The sequence below is a fragment of the Uloborus diversus genome, chromosome 7 (assembly GCF_026930045.1).
Source record: "Uloborus diversus isolate 005 chromosome 7, Udiv.v.3.1, whole genome shotgun sequence".
Classification (NCBI taxonomy): Eukaryota; Metazoa; Arthropoda; class Arachnida; order Araneae; family Uloboridae; genus Uloborus; species Uloborus diversus.
In genome coordinates, this window is record NC_072737.1 from 153,472,900 (window position 1) to 153,494,833 (window position 21,934).

General features: G+C 32.0%; 1 protein-coding gene across 1 annotated transcript in view; it reads left to right on the forward strand.

Moving 5' to 3' along the window:
- Window positions 1-21,934, forward strand: part of LOC129226951 (GATOR complex protein WDR59-like) — a 64,535-nt gene that overhangs the window by 21,366 nt on the left and 21,235 nt on the right. The window contains exons 9-15 of the mRNA XM_054861580.1: window positions 1,404-1,548; window positions 4,342-4,580; window positions 8,651-8,784; window positions 8,890-8,971; window positions 11,633-11,742; window positions 15,314-15,440; window positions 21,681-21,707. Of these exons, the coding sequence (XP_054717555.1) occupies window positions 1,404-1,548; window positions 4,342-4,580; window positions 8,651-8,784; window positions 8,890-8,971; window positions 11,633-11,742; window positions 15,314-15,440; window positions 21,681-21,707 (864 nt within the window). The remainder of the gene's footprint in view (window positions 1-1,403; window positions 1,549-4,341; window positions 4,581-8,650; window positions 8,785-8,889; window positions 8,972-11,632; window positions 11,743-15,313; window positions 15,441-21,680; window positions 21,708-21,934) is intronic.

Below are 21,934 nucleotides of genomic sequence, written 5' to 3' on the forward strand. Positions count from 1 at the left end.
CTCCAAGGGGGGTGGAGCAATGGGACGTTTTTCGAGTTACGCGTGCTTGCTATTCCTCAGGAAGTTACTGGCGGAATCAAACAAAATTTGGTCCATATGTTGGTATTAACAGGAACAGGTGCTGATTCAATTTTGGTGTCAATAACTCAGACGGGGGTTGAGCTATAGAACGTTTTTTGTCGTCAATTGTGACTGCTGTATCTCAAGAAATAATGAACGGAATGAAAGAAAAATTTATCGGCAAGTAGCCCTTAGTGGGTATAAGAACTGATTTTATTTTTGTGTCAACAGCTAAAAAGGGGGGTAGCGCAATCACCCGTTCTTTTTTTCCATTTTGAGTGCACTATCTCAAGAAGTAATGCTACGTTCTGGTTGAAATTTGGAATATATGTGAATCCATATGTAAACAGGCTTTGGTTCTATTTTGACGCCAATCACTCCAAGAGGTGTTGATTTTTTTTTTTTGCGAATAAAAATATTTTTATTAATGCAACAATAAGAAAGATAAATCGTAATAGATTGTCGTCTGCGTATTTCTCGTGATTTTAATTGTATGGAAATGGTAGGAAATATTATCTCAATGATTTAAAATTTTTAACTGTTGCCATCTTATGTTTGTTAACAAATAAAATATTTGTAATTCATTCAAGCAAGGCTTTTAAAATAACTTTCAATTTTCGCTCTTTGCTTTGCTTTTGCAATAATTCAGACATTGTGAAGGTCGTCAAGTTTTTGCATGTGTAATTTTGTTTTTGTTGGGAATATTGGTTCCTCGTCAAGCATGGGGAAGGATTAGAAGAAAAAAAACGAAAAATATAGAAGAAAGTTTCGTGATGGCCACAACATACTAGTTATTTTTAGCTCTCTTTTTTATTTTATTTATTTTTCAAAAATATTTTTTATTTATTTATTTTTTTTTAATTATTATTATTATGAGTTTTATTAGAAAAGTTATGTGCTACCCCAATGACATACACACACAAACTAAATAAATAAATGAAATGAAATATAAACAGGATAAAATAAAATATTTTAAATTAAAAATAATTAATACAAATAAATACAACAAATAATAATTACAACAGATAAATTTAATAATTACAACAAATAAATTTAAATATTTGAATCAAAAAAATAAATAAATAAATAAATTTCCTAAATTTTGATGGAGCAACTTGCACTATAATCCCCCCCCCCCTGTTGGCACCCCTGTAATATTGTACATTTTAAACTTTTTAGTGTCAATATCATAGAGTTGCGTGCATTTTTTTGTACCTCAATGCCTTAAATGTATTTAACTAAATAGTCATAATTATCTTCTTTTTAAAATGAATTTTATGTTATTTGTTCAAATATATTTAATTAATTTATTAATTTTTTTTTTTCGTTTTATTTATTTTTAGACAGATGAGCAACCACAAGATTTACCTGAAAGTCCTTTTCATATGGATCCATCAAAACAAACTTTTAATGCTGCATCACATTATGGCTTTCAAGATGTTAGTGTTCCATTTCCAAGGACATCAGGGGCTCGTTTTTGTGGAGCCAGTAAGTTTCTCTTTCACATTAAATAGGACATGATTGTTTCAAACAGTATATTAATTAAAAAATTGTTTTTAAGGAAAGTTCAGTTCTAAATGAGTATATGAACTAAACTTATTTTTCTTCCATAATATTTATGCTTTAAAGTGATTACTTGCAATTTTAAAATCTTTTTTTCATAGGCGAGCTTTTAAACAGAAGCGTGCACAACAATTTTGGGGCCCCATCACAAATTTTTTTAGGCCTCTCCCTCCACATTGTTTACCCCTTACATCCCTACATATATTTCACCCCTCATTTTAAAAATCTTGTGCCCCTTCAGGCTCAGGCCCGGGTCAGCAGGGGTCCCTTCTACCCCCCCCCCCCCCCCCCCCGTACACGGCCCTGCTTTTAAATAGTTGTTAAAAATGCTTTATTGTAAAACTATTCTAATTGACCCGATATTTTAGTTTGTTCAATTTTCCTTTGAGCAGCTTGTTCAAATGCGTATTCATAGTAAGAAAAAATCAGGCTTTTAGATTTATAACAAACTAAAATTGATTTTCATGGTTCTAGATTTCAATTAAGCTTTTTTGTTTTTTATTTCCTAGCACATTCTTATATACGCACACTTAAAATCTTGTTTTAAGAAGTATTTTGTGAGTTAGAAATCTGTATCCAGTTAAAAATCCTACAAAGAATAGCATCCCTTTGCTCTAGGGACATTCTTAAGGTCTCATGCTAAAATACATTGATATGAAGAAATGCTAAAAATCCTGAATCCAAATGTTAGCTAAACAAGCTCTTATCTGCAAATGTGCACTATATAGTTTTGTATAATCCCATAATTATAATAATTTTATATTTTTGCTCCACTTCCAGCAAATTTTTATCCTGTTTAATTAACAAGTGCATCATATTGAAAGGAAATCTATATCTTTGACATTTATTTGTATTTTTTGCACTTCATTTTGTGTTTTACATTTGTGTGCATAATTTATTCTATTTTTAAAAGCCTACTTTTCCAGAAAGTTAGTTAATATTGAACAATAAAAAATATAAAAGTCAGCTTATGAAAAAAGGAAATGTGTATTGATCTCTATGTCCCTTTTTAACCTACTTTCCCAGTAAAAGTCAAAAAAAGAAGAAAAAAGCATGAAAGGCTTAATGCATCTTAAAAATATCCCGAAAAACAAAAAAAAGTCAAAAATATATAAAATAATTAAATAAATATCGAAAAATTAAAAATTGGAAAGTAGGGTATTGAGATGGGGAAAAATGTCTGTCGGTCTGTCTGTCTGTCGTCTGTCTGTCGGTCTGTCTGTCTGTCTGTCTGTCGGTCTGTCTGTCCCCCCCTAATAACTTTTGAATGAATAGTCCGATTCGAACAAACTTTTTTTTTGTTCGAAAGATCTCGGCAAGGACACCTCATTCCCATATTTCGCTTTTTGGTTTGAACTATTTTTTGTTCAATTTTGAACAGTTCAAAAAAACTTAACATTAGCTCCTACGGGGAAATTCAAGGCAATTCCGAACTGTGAGGCGAATTTGCTTCAAACAAACTTTGTAGGAAAAAGCTTTTGATGAAAAACTTGTATATAAAATATCTTTTTGATTTGAACAATTTTCTGTTCAAGTTTGAACAGTTCAAATCCCTTTACAATAGCGCCTACGGGGAAACTGAAAGTCAATGTAGATTCCGTACTTGAAAGCGGATTTACTTCAAACAAATTTTGTTGGAAATAGCTCTTGACGCCGAACTCCAGACCCCGACTCCGAGAATTTAGGGGCACCTGAATCCGAATCCGGCTCCTGTGCCCGACAAATAATCGGACTCCGACTCCCCGACTTCGACTATGACTATGACTTCCTAGCTTAGGCAAAAATTTATACACGGACAAATGACTGACTCCGATTCTTGGATATTCGACTTCATCCCAAAATTAGATTGCCTCCGACGCTATGGTTTTAACTGTGAAATAATTATTGTTGATGTGATTTGTTTTTATTTTAACGCTAAAGTTTTAATTTAGGTATTCAGTTTTTGGTGAATAAACTCGAAGTCATTTATGTTTCTACATAAAGATACGCGCAGACGACTTTTTTTTTTTTTGCCCATGAAAAGTATTTCTTTATGTTGACATTTTATTGTTTTTATTTATCTTGATAAGTGCATTAATTCATTTAAAAAATTATTTTTGGCAACAGGGGAAAAAGAAACTATTTTTTTTTGATAGGATGTATTTATTTTAATGAGCTTATTAATTTTTATTATTTTTTTTTTCGTTTTGAAAGCTGTTGAAGAATTTTTTTTAAATGGAAAAAAGTGTATTAGCTGCTTTGTTTAAAAGTTGCTGCTATTTTATTTGTTCGTTTTTTTTTTTTTTTTTTTTTGGGGATCTAATTTTTTTAGATGAGTGAGGAATATTTTATTCCTAGAAAGTAGCTTAAAATGTTAGAAAAATATGTTTGAAACAATTTGCCATTTTAGCTATTTTGAGAACATTGATCAGGTACTAGAAAGTAGTATGGGTATACGGGAAAGTAGGCTCGTCTAGTTCTAGACAGAACTTCTTGTTTGAATTACTTTTGAGGTACTAATTCAATTTAAACAAGACTTTTTTTATGATTAAGTTGTTGACCTCTGTGCGAAAAGTGTATCGGAAACATATGTCAGCTATTTTATTGCTATTTGTACATTTTTAACATTGTTATAACGTTTTTTAGAACTTGTTTGCTCAAACCAAGACTTTAAAATCATCGTTTCAATTTGCTACACTTTCAAGTTATCTGATTTATTTATGCATTTATCAATTTTAGACTTGCTTGTAGTATTCACAAGACCATCACACCTCCACAAAATCAATGCTCCCACGGATGACACTCCTCGCTCATTGTCCGCTTTGTCTGCCTATTTAGCATCTCATGTGGTTTTACCATTGAAAGGCAGAACTACATCCTCATCTCCTGCGCAGTACAGTTTAGTTTACCCTCCGCTAACTCAGAGTCCAAGTGGAGAGGCTTCAGTGTCTATTTCATCATTTTATCATCAAGAGAGGGTGAGTCTAAAGCTGTTAAAGCTTACAAAAATTGCTCTTTTTTTTGATTGATTATGTTAGAATATTTCTGGGAACATGAATTGTTTTGCTGATGATGCCAAAGTTATGGGGATTGTAGAAAATGAAGAACAAGCAAATCAGCTGCAAGAGGATCTAGATCATATTACAGAGTGGGCTGTAAATGGGGTGTGGCTGTTAATGATGGGAAATGTCAAGTGCTACATTTAGGGCATGGAAATAAGTGTACAAGTTATTATTTGCAAGGCTCAGTCATCAGTCAGCCAGAAAAAGTTACTGATCTGGGCGTCTTAATAAGTCAGGATTTAAAGTTCAGCCAACAGTGCAGCATAGCTAGTAACAAAGCCACTAAGATGCTTGGTTTTATCAATAGATCTATTTCAAACAAATCTAAAGAAGTTCTGCCCTTATAGAGAAGTTTGGTAAGACCTCATTCATAGTATGCTGTTCAGTTTTGGTCTCCTTATCTTAAGAAAGATATTAATGTATTGGAAAAGATTCAAAGGCGGGCTACAAGGCTAATAAATGGTCTTTCTCATTTAGACTATGATTCCAGGCTTAGAATGCTAAAAGTGTACAGTCTTGAGCAAAGAAGAGACCGAGGGGACATGATTCAGTTGTTTAAATTTATTAAAATGAAAGATGTTACGGGGCTGAAGTTTAGCACTGAAAACAGGACAAGGGGTCATTGTTTTAAGCTATTTAAATCTCAGGCTAACATGGATGTTAGGAAAAATTATTATTTTGGCAGTGTAGTGGAACCTTGGAACAGTTTAGCGGAAGAGGTGGTAATGAGTAAGGGAGTAAATAGTTTTAAGAGGGCCATTGATCTTCACTGGGGATTGTAAATTGACTACGAACCAGCCTAGCTGGGCCCAGAGCCTGTTGCTGGTAGTCACTTTTGTATTTATTTGTATTTGTATAATATTTTTATTTTTGAAACTTCCATGATGTGATGTATATAAGTTGAGATGTATGGAAGATGTTTTTGAATGACCAGGCTATCATAGGGTTAGCACAACAATATGACCCACCATATTTAAAGAAAAAATATTTTTTCAAAACTATTACAAACATTAAATTAATTGATGCAGGAAATTATAGGGAAATATCAAGGTTTTTTTTTTTTTTGAATTACAAATGTTTAGTTTGTCACCCTTTTTCATTACACGATCAATGTTCAATATTTATTCCAGTTTGTTCCACACATCTTGTCATATCACACCGTCAATGTTTTATAATGCTGTTCAAATGTGTTAATCAGTGGTACCTAATGTTGTACTAAGGCATTCTTGTAGTTTTTTCAGTATCCTGATTAATAAACTATGTCCTTCATACAACCCCATAGAAAGAAATCGTGTAGCATGTGCTGCAAATGAGTTTGTTCTACAGGCAGATTAGATGTCTGTTGTGTAACAGAAGGCTCACATATAAAAAATAGTATTATTTCATCTGTGGCTGAAAAAAAAAAACTTGGTATATATATATATATATATATATATATATATATATATATATATTTCTTTAATTTTATGTATCAATAGTTAATATCTGTAACAGTTTGGAAAATATACATTTAACAATTTGGTCGTTTTTTTTTTGTACTAACCCTGTATTTTTTTAATTTTGCTAAAGTTATAAATAATAGATAAATGAATAAAATGTCTGGAATTTAGTTTACCTCTACCTCCTATCCTTTTCTAAGAAAACAGTAAGATGCCTTCAGTGTGATATTAAAATAATCAAATCTATTTGTTTTTTTTTTTTTTGGAATATAAATAAATTTTTATGCTCATAATTAATTGATTAATTATAACCAAATAAGTATACAATGTTAAGGCAATTAAGGAGCACTTTTGAAAATGTACAAAATTTTATTTTCTTTGTATATATATATATATATATATATATATATATATATATATATATATATATTTTTTTTTTTTTTTTTTTTAATGTTAAATTTATTACTATACTTAAAAGAAAAATGCTCTTGTGAAACAGTTTGATAAACATAAACATTTTAACTATACTATTTTTTTTCCTTCATAAGGAATGCCTTTTCCAGAAGCAGTATTTATCCCTATTCTTTCACTATTCTTTTTAACATTAAAAAGACAGAGGGGATCTGTGTGGCCCCTCACTTAATTTGTTACTTAATAAATCAAATAATAACTAGCGAAACATGTTGGATTTTTCTGACTTGTCATAAAATGCCCCTATTTGAGTTCTGATTCAATCTTTTAGTCCTTATCCTCATTGCAGTGTATATATTGAATCTTATAAATATAACTTGGCTAAAAATACTTCAGGGGTCACAGTAGCCTCTGAGGTAACCTATATAAATAAAACAGAGAATATATATATGTGTAAATGTTCCCTATTCAAATCCACAGTTTACGTCGGATCTAGACCAAATTTGGCAGAGAGATATTTGAGCACCCGAAAAGGAACGTAGGAGGTTTTCAAACGCCAAAAAAGTCCCGAGCCGTACGAATTTTGATTTTAGGGTCCGAAAATGGCATTAAATGGCTCTTTCTACCCGAAATAATTATCCGACCAGTTGGATTTTGGGGCTATTCGAAAGCCCGCGAAAAACACCTATCAAGTACATTCACTTCTTTTGAATTTCAAAAAAAAAAAAAAAGGCTGTAAAATCGTGGGGAAAAAAAATTAAAACCATTATTAAGTCTAATGGAACTCTATTTTTATTTTGGAAAAGTATCGTTTGCACGATCCCATTTGAAACTAATGTAAATGAAACCATTCTGAAGGTTGCCACTTTTTTTTCTCGACAATGACTAAATAAAATTTTGTTACGTTTCAAGGTAAACATTTCCCATTTTGGTTATTATTTCGCAATTTATTTTCTTTTTTTTTAAAAAAAAAAGAATTGTAGTTGTATTTATGGAGAGATGCGTTTAATTTATTTGGAAATTTTTGATTTGACGTTTTCTTTCTTTAAGAATGATTGTTTGGATGGGAAGTTTTACAGTTTTTTTCCCTCTAATTGAAGCCTGATTGTTGAACATGCGTCACTTGGCATAACTTTTTTTAGAGGTAGACCATGCAAAGCTGGGCAATGCAGCTATGATATAATAAAAACAGAGTAATTTTTCCTTTATCCTTACTATAGCATTAAAATTTGCTATTCACTCTAGTTTTATCATCCCCTCCTTTTTTTTTGCAGTAGGATGGAGGTCCAAATGCTAATTGTTGCCCACTAGGGCCAAACAGTGGCTCTAGGCCCTGCTGTCAAAGAGAAATTTACTCTCTACATTTAGCTATTTGAAGATAAGATTGTTTGAACATCATTATGCAATCATTTTTTATTTAATGATAATAAAGTTGTATGGACCATGGGGACTCATACAGGAAAAAATATCAAAGGTAATCACTTAAGAACTAGGAAGTGACTGCACTGGCCCCTTCAGTCTTTCAAGCATACTGCAATTTTCAGTCTTTCTTGGATTAAGCTCTAGCAAGTTTTTGATCTCATTGATTTACATTCTGCTTGATGCAAATACTATAGTTGGTGTAAACCTAATCTTGCAGCATTGTGAAGGCTGTGCAGATCTTAATCGCAGCATTGCGATGCTGCCAAGTTAGGTTTGCACAAACTATAGAGCACATTAACATATTATCTATGCCCTCTATGTGGCCTTACCTAATCAACTGAATGTTTTCTTGAAGCAAATAATTTTTTATTATCAAGCTACTGAAATTGTCTTTAAAAATAAATATTACGAAATCGTTTCATCAACAAACTCAAACTAAATTTAAAATGACTTGATTTCAATTCTGCATTTAAAATCCAATAACTTTAAGGCATTTGTTTTTAAATTAATGTATTCTTAAAGGAAATTAAAAAGATGAAAAAACATACACATGAAAACTTGTATAATTAGAGAAACTTATTATTGTTATAATAGGAGTTACCTTTGTCCATTATTGTTATTATTGTTATCTTTGTCTTCAGCTATATGATAATAAATGATTTAGCTTAAATAACCATATTGATGTCTTTCCACTTATTTATTTATTTTCTCTAGAAGCAGAAGAAACGGAGGAACCTTCAAGATCGTCGTTCTTCTGGTTTAAAACAGTTGAGCAACTCGGGTGCTGTTTTAATATACAGCATCTCTAAATTAATACCTATAAATCAGAACCTGGCTCAAAATTATGTGTAAGTAATAACTTATTTTTGTTTAAAAGTTTATTCTTGAATTTTTAAAATATCTAATATTTTCTCTTAAATGTCATCTTTTTTTAACTTGTTTATTTTTCCTAGGTTTGGATCAGAGGATATTTCTGCTACCTGTGCTAAAAATGCTGCTGTAGCAGCTAAAGAAGGCTGTAGAGATTTGGTCCAGGTTTGTGTTGAAGTTATTGAATAATTGGTATGGGGGGGGGGCAGTTTAACTGAAAGATAACATTAGCAGGTTATTGTATCTTGCCTAGGGCAGTAACTTACTGAATATACCTGCCTTGCCTGCAATATTCAAGTTGAACCGAACCATTGTTTCGGTCACTCGTCTGGTCAGTGCTAATTCTAAGTTAGCTACCAGTTTGTTTGACACTCCTTAAGTGGTTTTCCGCCTCCAGCTCAGTTAGTCCTATGCCGGACTGATGACTGCTAATAAGCACTAAACTGCAGTCCTTGGCTGGAATTGACTGAGCTGGCGGTGTATTTCATGTATTTCTGCCTTAGCCCTGGCGATAGAGCGATAACTTACTGAATATTATGATGTGTTTAGATATGCAGTAGAACCTCATTAATCCAGACTGGGGATCCAGGTTGTATGAATTAATGAAAGTGTGGATTAAATAAAATAACTTATAAATTAAGCAAGGTACCTTAACAATTTACTGTCCACAACAAAAGTTTGAATTCAAGTGAATGGTACATAAACTTGCATACGAGAGGTCCTTATGAATAAGGTTTTATTGTGTGAGCACTGTAAGACTTTTAACTTTTTTCCGCCTGATTTTCTTCTAATTCTTACATTGATCTGACTTTTTGTTGTTGCAAGAGATGTTTAATTTTTTTTTTACTACTTCCTTGTGCACTTTTATCACTAAACCATGGAAAGCCTAGCTCTTCATCTCAAATGTACAAGCTTTGTAAAATCAAATAGGGAACTCATTTTAAAAAGGTGAAAGTAAGGTTCTGAAGTTTCAAAGAATGCGAAATGGATTTATTAGAACTGTCACTTTTTCAAAAAAAAAAGAAAAAGTTCTCCATTGAAATAGTTCCAAGCAGAAGTTATTTTGTGCAAAGTGTAATATTATGTCATAAAAAATACTAACTTCTAGAAGTACCTGCGTTTTTGCTGTATGCTACCCCCCCCCCCTTTTTTTAGAGACAGTTGGTAAAATGTCAGGAAAGATTTCAGATAAGGGTGATTTTCTGTTCATCTTTACACGTTGTTTATCAAAACCAAAACTAAGACTAAGCAATTGATAGTTTAGAAGCCATATAGGTTTTAATGCATAAAAAGCCAAGTTTTTGATGTTATTTTTCAATTTTTATGGGCTTAATTTGTTATTTTCTTGCTAAATTTGGTGTTTGTTCCATTAATTTTCACTCAAAATTACCTTACTTTTCAGACCTGTAGGTTGATTTTACTTACTTTGCACCATTTAACATTACACCTATGGGCTTGGTGGGAAACTTGAGAGATATCGCAAAATTGGCATACATTTTTGGCAACTCACTTTTGCTGACAAATTTGGTGGGAATTCAACAATTGGCGTCAAGCTTGGTGGGATTTCAAATCTAATATATGACTTTCAATTCAAATATATGACTAATATATGACTATGTATTTCAAATCCAACAGATAAGTAGAATGTAAGCTCTAGAATTAGCCTGAAACTTGTAGATGAATCTTTTGAAGTTATTTAAACAGCAGTTGTATCAATGTGAGTTAGTGTAGTTTTAAGGACAGTCAACTGTGATTTAGAGAGCTTGTTTTAGTTCTGTTGTTGCAAAGCCTATGCTCTGATTTTGCAACAACTGCGATTTATCAACCTGTGGTCCTCGAACAATTTTCATGTGGTCTGTGAACAACTAGTTAGAATTAATCTATACTATTTTTATAATGGAAATTAAATTTATTAAAGAACACTTTTGCGTTCAGTTTATTTCACCTAATGTCATTGTTGTCAAAATCAAAAATTGTGTGTTATTTGCTTAGGAATTTGAAAGATACCATGTCTCAGTACTGAGGACTAGTAGTGAGAAGGTTGAGAACCATCCAGTTTTATGATATTTTAGCTATTGTTAACAACTCTCTTGTGCAGAGTCTGCATATTTGTAAATAAACTTTCTGTGTTTTCACAAGAACTATGTCATCATTTAAAAATTTTCTAAAATGAAAGCAGATTTGTTGAAATATTAAGTTATATATTTGTTAGAGGTGAAAAAAAAAATCCGTATGAAAATAAATCATTACGAAAAACAACTCTGCAAAGTAAAAATTTACATTACAAAATTAGCTGGATGCTATCGTAAAAATAGCACATTATAATCAGGGCTACCAATCTCTCTTCCAGCCCCTCCCTCCCACCCCTGGGTGATGGCACACCCTCTTCAATGACTTATGGTGCAGTACTGCAAGAATGAGACTCCCCAAAAAATGATTAAAACCATCCAAAATCCTCCCTCCCCCCCCATTTCAATGTAAGGCAGCAGTTTGTGCCATGAACTTCCCTTTTGGGCACCCCTGTTATAATCATTATTCAAAACAATTTGATCATGATTAACTTACTAACATACCACCACAATCGTTTTGATTCGTTAAAAGACAAAATGTAGGCCATTTTACAGAAAAAATCTTGAAATTTGAATTATTCTTCATGAAACATGCTCTGATGGAGCAAAATATTTGGAAACGGTTTTTGAGTAAGAGTTGCCCTAAAAAAAATTCTGGTGCAAACTACCTCAAAAGTATACTTGGTAAGTTCATAATGATTTCCTCTACTTGATTTCAATAAACAAATTTCTCATATTTATGGCAAAAATTATCTAGGTTTGGTCTCTAGTTGGTCTCATTGCAAGTTCTGCTTCTTCTGCTACTACAGGTGTGGATGGCATTCCTTGGGCTCAGCATCCATTTGGTCGTAAAGCTTTAGAGTCGCTGTAAGCAATTTTTCTTTTTCTTTTATTGGCTAAGCAACTGTAATGTTTCTTTTTTGTTGATGTCATTCAACTACTGAAATTGAGTGTAATAATGAATGAATCAAACATAAAGTTTATGCATTTAAAACTTTTTGTTGGACTTTTACACATTGGTCCCAACTTTTTACATATTTTAAAATGCGATTGCATCTACCTCTGTAAAACTTCACAGTTTTTATTTAATATGTGATTTTACTTCTGTGACATTACTAATACAGTAGAACCTCGATTAACCGAGGTTTCTGTTAACCAATCGCATAATGAAGTCTAATTTTTAAAAAGAATTTTAATTTAACATTAAGTGAAGAGTTTTCAATGTGAAAATAAAAATATTTTCTACAAGTTTGCTTTTTTAAATGCATTTTTCAATATTTCTCTTGGCATTGTAAAAAATATTAAAAAAATTCTTTTTAAACTTATTACAAGTTATTTTCTATTTTAGTTTTTTAATTGTAAAACATTGCTTTTTACATGGTCATTTTTATCTTTTAAAAATATTCTACTGTATTTCAATTAATACTTTTTAAAAATTTTGAGATCCTGACAGGTTTTTTATACGAAGTTTCTATCAACCGAGATTTCGGACATCCGAGGCACTAGCGGTCCCAATTAGCTCAGATAATCGAGGTTCTACTGTATTATATTCACCATTATTTTCAACTCTTCATTCATTTTTGTATTATATAATAATGGATCTTCATTTTAACCTTCATTTGGTTATACTCACTTGTAAATTTCAATTTAGTAGCAATCTGAGTTTATTTAAAACAGTAGAATGCTACTTATAAATATTTGAACTAACTTTTACATGCTTATTATTATTTTTTTTTTCTAAAATCTTCATAAGTTTTAGATGTTCTAAAGTTCTCATAAACCTAAGATGTTTGATTTTTGAGATTGAAAGCAGTCTCAAAACTCGGACATTTTTTTCATTATTTTAAATCTTTCTTTCATTTTGGGGGATTAATTCACTTGATTGAATAAGTAAACATTAACCATTATTTACTCTATTTGTCTTTATATATTATTCTTATTTTTGTGGACTCTTAACCAAATTTGAGAACTTCCAATCAGTTGAGATAGTGGTGTTCACACAAAAGTTTTACTGATGCCCATCTTCAAAAGTTGACAAGTATGGGTATGAATTTCCCTATTGATTTTCTCCCCTCCCCTCCACTAAAACTGTTCCAAACTTATCTTCAAACAACAATATTATACCTATATATATATATATATATATATATATATATATATATATATATATATATATATATATATATATGCTGAAAAAAATGAATCAGGTTAAGAGTGGGCATGAAAGATTTTTTTTTTTTTTACCTGATTCCCTAAATTGATACATTAAAATTTAGAAAATAAATAATACAGATTTATAGTTATACAAATGTATGTCAATATTTTTCTAAAGTGTTTAAATGATACCAGTTGTTGATATTTGATTACTGACAAGCTAATTCCTCATTTAATTTGCAGATTTGTTCATTTGAGGGATTTCAATAATTTATTTTATTCCAAGTGCTTATTTAGTTATATTCTGTAATATCCATACCTCTTTCATTTTTTAAAAAAGATTTTGTGATTCATAAATTGATCTATTTCGAACACAGTAGACCCTCATTTTAGTTTTACGCGGGTTTATTTTACGCAGTTTCGATTATACGCGGTTTAAGATTTGACACCTTTGTTTTATTTTACGTCGATGAGTTACAGTTTTATGCGGATGTGGCAATTCAAACAAATAGAATTTTCCCCTCTTGCAAAATCCAAACTCCTAAAGATTGCAGATTACGCATAATAAATGCATTTTGGCGTGCTAATAATCAAGCTTGGGCCACCAAAGACATTTTACTAAATTGGTTCCAAAGCTCTTTCCAGAAGTAAAGTTATTCACACAGTTCAGAACTCAATGGAAGAAGAGCTTTTAGGAGTGACAAAGGCGGCCTATGAGGATACCGACATTGGTGACACACAACCAAAAACGTTCACATTGGAAATGTTGAGCCATTCCTAGACAATAGAAATGATCTTCCTGATTTGTTAGTGAAGGAAGATTCTATCATGGAAATGACGCAAGTGATTATGGATGCGTTAATGCGTTTCAAAGAATTACAAAGAAAAATTCTCAATGCCTGCCAAAAGACTATCATAGCCAACTCCTCTTTATAAACAGAACACAAAATTAATTTATGTTTTCTTTTATGCATGTTGTGCATAAAAGTCGATATAAGTACAAATTAAACTTATTATACAATTAGTCATCACTAGAATGAGGTATTTTGTTATCTACGGAACTAAACCCCTATTTTAATACTAGTATTAAATTTCAATTTACGCGGTTTCGATTTGCACGGCATTTCCGAGGAACGTAACCCCCCGCGTAAAACGAGGGTCTACTGTACTATAATATTTTCCCTTTTTTTTCTGTTTGGACTTCCTTAATCTCAGCCCTCATTGCAATTTTATAATTAGTTGAGGCCAGGAATTTCTAATGTATGTTTTACAAGCCTAAAGCTGTGTATTTGTAGACTTAAAAATTTGTGCAGTGTTTAACCTTTTGCAAGCAAATAACCATCCAGAGACTAGTTTCACTCTTGTTTTTGGTTCAGCTGTATGAAATAGCCATGACCAAGCTGCAGGCAAATAACCTCGGATAGAAGCTGAGTATATCTTGACACTAATAGCTAAAAATATGTTAGTACACCAGCCAGAGCACTGCAAATATGGTGTGAGTGGTAAGGTAGAGCCATTAGTATTTTTTAATGCTTTGAAATCTTTCAATTGGAGTGAAAGTAATTTTATCGGAAGTGAACCTGAAAGACAAAACAAAATGCAAAATTTTCTTTGATGAACAAGAATAAAAGCTATCATTCTTTAATTTTTTTTCCTTCTATTCAAATTCAAACTATTGTAATTGCAATTCCTCAAGAGTCCAACATTTTCTGGAAATTAAGTTGTTTCATTTATGTAAAGAATATTAAACCTTGGCCCTGCTAAATGTCGCTTACACTTATAGGCCATGACAGTTACCGAGACTCATGGCAACAAAGAGGGAGCTACAGGGAACCCGTTTCCATTATGTTACCATTGATTGGTGGATGCAGGGGCTCCATTCAGTGCCTCTTGCGGTCAAAATGGGTGACGTCCAATCAAAAATAAACAATCTTTGAAACATTGACATTGATCTGTGGATGCATGAGCGCATCACGGTTGCATCAGTTTAACACAGAAAAGTCATTAATTGTCAAGGCCCCTTAAGGGTCAGCGCCATCTAGTGGGACCATGATTAAACTGAATAAAATTATTCTTTGATAGTATCTAACCCTAAATAGTTTGATCATATGATAAAATATTTCTGTTATTAGCATGTATGAAATATTCTTTTGTTGTGTCATTGTTTACAAACTATGATATCAAGATAGCTTCTTGTTTTCCAATAGACTATTGATTGATTTGTTTATTAGTTACTTGTAAATAAATTTTATTTGAATTGTATATGATTGAAATTTATCTTTAGGATCTATCATTATGGCAGTAATTATGATGTACAGACAGCTGCTATGCTGGCCTGCATTTTTCATGTTAAGTCATCTGAAAACAAAACTAAAAAAGCAGTGGATGTTGTATCAAGTGGAAATATTAGTGTAAGTTATAAGCCATAACAGGTTTTCTATATTTCATTTATGTTAATTAATTGTCTCTTCTCGTTCAGTTATATTTTTAAACTTCTAATAACACAAATTTTTCAGTTAAAATATGTATCTTTGACAATTTAACCAGCTCTTTCTCTTTTTATTTTTCTTTATAATCAAATCTGTGACAAACTTTGCATTCTCTAGAATTCTATTTTTAAATTAATTCAATAATTTTCTCAGAAAAAAAAACCCACCAGTTATACGTGAGTTTTTATGTAAGTGAAGTGAAATTGTATGAATGAATGTCTGTGCTCTGTTATAATGTTTAAATGTTTAGCAATAGTATCATTTATTTTGTTTTTCAATGATTCAAATAAGATGGTATATTTTAAGTTTGCTGTTTGTAGATTATATTTAGGGGTTGTCCTTATATATATATATATATGTAAATGATGTCAAATTTTTTTCAACATTATTGACACCAAAGTGCCGCATTTCATCTTACCCCATCCCCTTGTCCCATGCCACCCTATTCATCAAAAAAATATTGGTACAAAAATGTGATGTCACAATTCCTGTTAACCCCTCCCTCCAACTTGTCACAATGTCACATACTCCCCACAAAGCGTGACATTTTTGTGAAGGATATTAACATTTTAAAAGTAGAAAAAATTCTTATGATCTGCTCTTTCAAATGTATGTGGGTGATTCTCACAAAACGGGACAAAACAAGTCCCAGCTGTTTTCTATATTACTTGTAATTTTTTTCCATATTTTTACAAGTTTTTCATCAAGCAAAAGATGGATTTCTTTTTTTAGCTTAACAAAATGGGTATTAATGAGTTTTATTTTACGTTTCTAGCTCAGTAAAGTTAATTTTCGTCATTTCTGTCACAGTCCCAAATCGCCGATTTCGGGAAAGAATCATAAAAAAATATGATTTACAGAGACAAAACAAGTATTTTTTTTTCCTAAATAATATCTCTGTAATCTATTTTCTGGAAAAACTTATTTATTTATTGTGATTAGGTTCATAATTTTCGACTGCACGTGAAAAAAATATAGTCCCCCACATTTTTTTTCGTCTCGCTTCCGAAACATGAATTGCCTACCAATGATCAAATTGTGCGATAATTCCACCTCCAGTCAGTTTTTTTTTCTGTATTTTGATGTTGAGCTATGTGCACAAGTATTATTTCTTTAACTGGTGCAATAACGGACAAGTATACTCATGTTTTCACCTATTGTTACCATGCGTACTTTTTAGGCATTGCATCTCGTTCACGCTTTGTTTTGGAAAAAATACATGTCAAGGAACAGTGTTTTATCATCCATCCATACCAGGTAAGCATTTTTTCCATGTTTATGTTTTATATTTATTTATTGGTAAAGCGAGAAAGACTGCAAAACAAAATACAGCCGAGGAAATCATTCCGGTCACGATCATTTCGGTCACGTGACAGAAAAAGCATGCGCGTGAGCGAAATGATTAACATGTGACCGGAATGATGGTTTTCATAAACTTTCGCATTTTTCCTTTGATATGAAAAAAATGCAGGTTGAATTTTTCATTTTTATGAATAATCAACATATTGACGGTTGGAGGCGTCATGATCTGGTTATTTCCGGAAGCGAAAGGCTTCAAATGGCGACCGGAAGCGTGCGTACGTGAGCGAAATGATTTATATGTGACCGGAATGATGGTCCTTCAAAAACTTTCTTAATTTTCCTTTGATATGATAAAAATGCAAGATTAATTATTAGTCCTTATGATTAATCAACTTATTAACAGTTGATGACGTCACGCTCTGGTTACATCCGGAAGCGAACGGCATCAAATGACGATAGAAAGCGTGCGTGCGTGAGCGAAATGATTTACATGTGAGAGGAATGATGGTTTTGTAAAACTTTCAAAGTTTTCCTTTCTTATGGGAAAAAAGTTGAAGAAACTTTTATTCCTAGTGAATTATCAAAATGTTGAGAGCTGATGATGTCATGACTTCGTTACTTTCGATAGTTACTTCGTTACTTCGATGGCGTAGAGCATTAATAATATTCAAATTAAGTCTCAAAGGTCGGGGAATGAGCGGGAAAAAGTCGGCGATCGTATGTAAAAAAGCTTTCCCCCCCCCCCCCCCCCCCCCCCCCCCCCAACAACAAAAAAAAAAAAAAATTTTTTCCAAAAAATTCATTAGCACTTTTTTAAAATCAAAATAAATAAATTAATTAATATTGAAAAAGATTTTGGCCAATTGTTTAACATTAATATGAGATAAAACCTTTTTCTTTGAAAGGCTTTGAATTTTCGAATTTTAATCGAATTATTTATTAATTTCCAAATGCATTTATTTTTTTCTTTTTAACTTTCAGTGAGAAAGTAAAATGCTAAAAGTGGAAATTACAAATCCCAGGAAATCTACAAAAAGGGCAATCAGTGGACCTAAAACAAGGTGATAGAGCCACAGAAACTACACCAACAAAAAAAATGAGAAGGGAAAGAATAAAATTAAAAAGTTCACAAGCAAACACCAAAAAGTTACAGCTTCTGGAAAACAAAAAGCAAGAACTCTGCAAAATATGTAAGGCAACAAGAATTAGCAGCAGAAAGGCAACGACGTCGTCGGTCTAAGATGACAGAAGAAGAGCTAAGCATAAAAAGGCAAAAAGACAGAGAACGATATCATAAAAGAAAGGAAGAAAAGATAATTTTACCAATATCAGAACGTAGTCCGCGTGACCAAAGGTTACAAAGAAAGGAGTGAAGAAAAAATTCAATGAATTATAGAACGAGGAAATCGCTAGCTACTAACTCAATTCCTGAAGACCCTGATAATGAAGATACGCCACAGTATAGTGATTCCTACCAAACACCGCAATCCAGTTGTAATACAACCTTAAATGGAATTCCAGAATCTAAACAAAAAAAGAATGCAAGAAAACAGGCTAATAAAAGAAAGGCAAAAAGCATATCGCATAATTGAGAAACAAAATATTACTATTAAAAACCTACAGCGGCAACTCGAAAGATATAAGAAAAGGTACTATCGCCAAAAAAATCGACCTTCTTTATCACCCTCTCCCAGGAAGCAGACTAATAATTTACTAAAAGGCCTAAAAGTGACTAAGGAAGTCAAAAGGCAATTAACGTATGGTTTGGCTCTCAAGAAGCAGCTAGCAAGTCAAGCCAAGTCAATTAAGCCAGGAACTAAGAAGCAACAGTTCTTTATGAAGGCAATTGGAAACAAAATTTTAAAAAAGTACAGAATGCAGACATATATGAGGGGAATCATTTCACGCAAAGTGAACGAAAGATTGAAGTTGACCAAACAGAATGGAATATTGACCAGCTACGTGCGGAAAAAAAAAAAAATATTTAAAGTTACTGAAAGTGTGAAAAAATCAATTAAAGATTTCTTAGAAGATGACAGTGTTAGCAGAATGTGCCCTGGCCAAAAAGAATTTGTAAGACGAGGAAAAGAGAGAAAACAAAGAAGAGTACTGCTTGACACACTGAAAAATTTGCATCGTAAATTCACATCAACAACTAAAATTAATATTTCATATCTAACCTTTTGTCGCGAGAAACCTTTTTGGATTCAAAAACCTAAAGTTCAAGATCGTGATACTTGTGCATGTGCAAGACATACAAACATGGAACTAATGTTCTCAAAACTGAAACAAATTCATGTTGTCAAAGAAAAGTCTTTACATGACATGGTGAATGCAGTCTGTTGCATTTCTAAAAGTAAGGAATGCATGCAAAATATTTGCAATATTTGCAAAGGAAAGACCGTAGAATTTGCACTCCCCAAAGATTTTGAGGTTAAGTATTATCAGTGGGAGAATATAATTGAAGAAAAAGAAATAAAAGGAGAAAAAAAAAGAATTAGAAAAATGATAAAGAGTCATCGACAGTGCATGCTAAGTGAGCTGATTTTACAAATTCAACAAAGAAATGCCGGAGTTTAAAAGGCATGTGTTTTATATACAGCATCAAGCAGCACAGTTAAAAGAAAAAAAAAGAGAATCTTCAAGATCACGAACTGTTGTTCCACATCGGCTTTGCTGAAAACTACATTGCGAAACACTCAAAGGAGCCTCAAACTATGCATTTTGGTGCATCCAAAGTGCAAATATCCGCAGACGGGTGTGTTATATTATTGCAAGAAAGGTCAAGTTCAGGCTCAGGCATTTTGTACTGTATGTGATGATTTAGATCATCAGTCACATGCAGTATGGAGCCATTTAACACCTATCTTAGCGAAAGCAGCTGAATTCAAACCGAATGTGACTCACATTCATTTCTTTTCGGACAGTCCAAGTTCCCAGTACCGGAACCGTAAAACTATCTATGGGATGCGAAAGTTTGTTCCCAAGAATTTTTCCCAAGTATGCTTTATTACATGGAACTTCACAGAGTCAGGGCATGGTAAAGGTCCAATGGATGGTGTCGGGGGTGCACTAAAAAGAATTGCAGACGAAAATGTTTTGAGAGGTTTGGACGTAACAAATTCCTTGGATTTTACCAATCTTTTCCGAGAGAGCTCTGTCATCGTTGTAGAAATTTCCAAAGAGAGAGTAACTAACATAAAAAAGGAATTTCCTAACAACATACCTCCCATCGAAGGAATAACAAAGATACATCAGATTGTCTGGCCCATCAATGGAGAAAACATATATTCTAGGACATTGTCTTGCTTTAACTGTTTAATACCATCTGGAGCTTGTCCTCACTATGAATTTGCAACGCACAAAGTGTCAGCTTCCAAAACACTAAATGATGCGCCTGGTCTATCTGTCAACTCTCCAGTTTCTGTCAGCTCTGCAGGTAAGATTTTAGACTCACACTTACATTGCTCTAAATTTCATATCTGTTTGTTTCATATTCAAGCAATTTTTTTTTCTTCAGGTCAAATACCCTCAGTAAAGAACTTAACTTCAGGCACTTTTGTTTTGGCCAAGCTTGTGACCGAAAGAAAAAATCAAACCTATAGATATGTTGGTATATGTCAGGGGAATGTAGATGAAGAAGGGGACGTGCAAGTGACATTTATGAAATTAGTGGATGAAAAGAAATTTATTTTCAAACCAGAGGACAAAATATTTGATGTTCCATTTGATAACATTCTCAGTGTGTTGAAAACGCCAAAACTAAAAATGCGTGGAAATCGTCAGTTTTATGAATTTGATGAGCCTGTGGATGTTTATGAATCATAATAAATTAAATTAATTAGCAACTTTATGTTTTCTTTCTGTCTTAACTTAGTACAGAACAAGCTTGTTTTATCCATATGAAAGAAAAAACTTATTTTGATTTATTTTCTTATATAGTTAATGTCGGACATCATTTCTGTCACTCTACGCATCATTTCTGTCACACAAAGGCTACAGGTAATACTAAATAAAAGAAAGCCAAAGAAGATATTTTTTGTTCCATTAGACATTGGATATAATATTTTGCATCAAAAGTTAGAAAAAAAAAACAAATCACATTGCTGCACTACAAATAAAGTGCAATTTAGGTGACTAAAAAGGTGAAAAATGGGCAGAAATTACATATTTGATGATTATTTTTTTTAATGAATAAACATAACTTCACAGGTATCAAAAAGTTGTAAACTACTAATCATTGAGTTATGTGCTTTGTGAAAAATTTCTTTTTGTGTTTTAAAAATGTAAATAATGCATGAAATTTCCATTTAAAAAGCGTGACAGAAATGATGCAAAACTGTCAATCTTCACAGAAATCAGCAGCTAACTCCACAAAAAAATGAGTTGTAGCTTTAAAAATTCAGGTAATGATACATTAATACATATTTTCTCAAAATAAAATAATTTTAGTTCTCTTTCAACAAGTTGTATTTTTGAACATTTAAAAATTAATTTTGTCCTGTTTTGCGAGAATCACCCACGTATTCTTTTGAAATTTCTTCTCAGATTATTAAGATTTTAATTAAAAATTCACTAAAATATGATAATTTTTCTTTATTTAAAAACATATTGAGGTGTAAAAAGTTTTTAAAAAATTGAGAAGATTTATGGATTTGTTTTTATTTTAAGTGTTGTGAAATTTATAAATTCATTTTATTCACATCATTAAACACATTCAATTGAAAACAAGTGCCAATAATTTTAAGTTACATTTTATTGCTTCTCTTGTATCTGTTAGTTTTATGTAGCACCTGTATTGCTATAAAAAGATATGACTTTTGTTTCTTTTTAACATTGTGGTGTTTTATGTATTTGTAGCAAATTTCTGGGAAGTGGTGGCTAAAGGTATGTCGGTGTGTTAATGGTGTGTGCATTATTTTGCATGATAAGCTTCAGTTTTTTTTTCTTAGTTAAAGATTAAGCATGTTGCTATTGTAGGCTGAATAGAGTTGTCTAACATTTTTAAGAGAAATGATAGCAAAAATCGTAATACATTTTCTTTTTTTTTTTGCTTCTTTTAGTGCCATTATATCATTGTAAACTAGTGTATAATGAGTTAAAAGATTATAAAC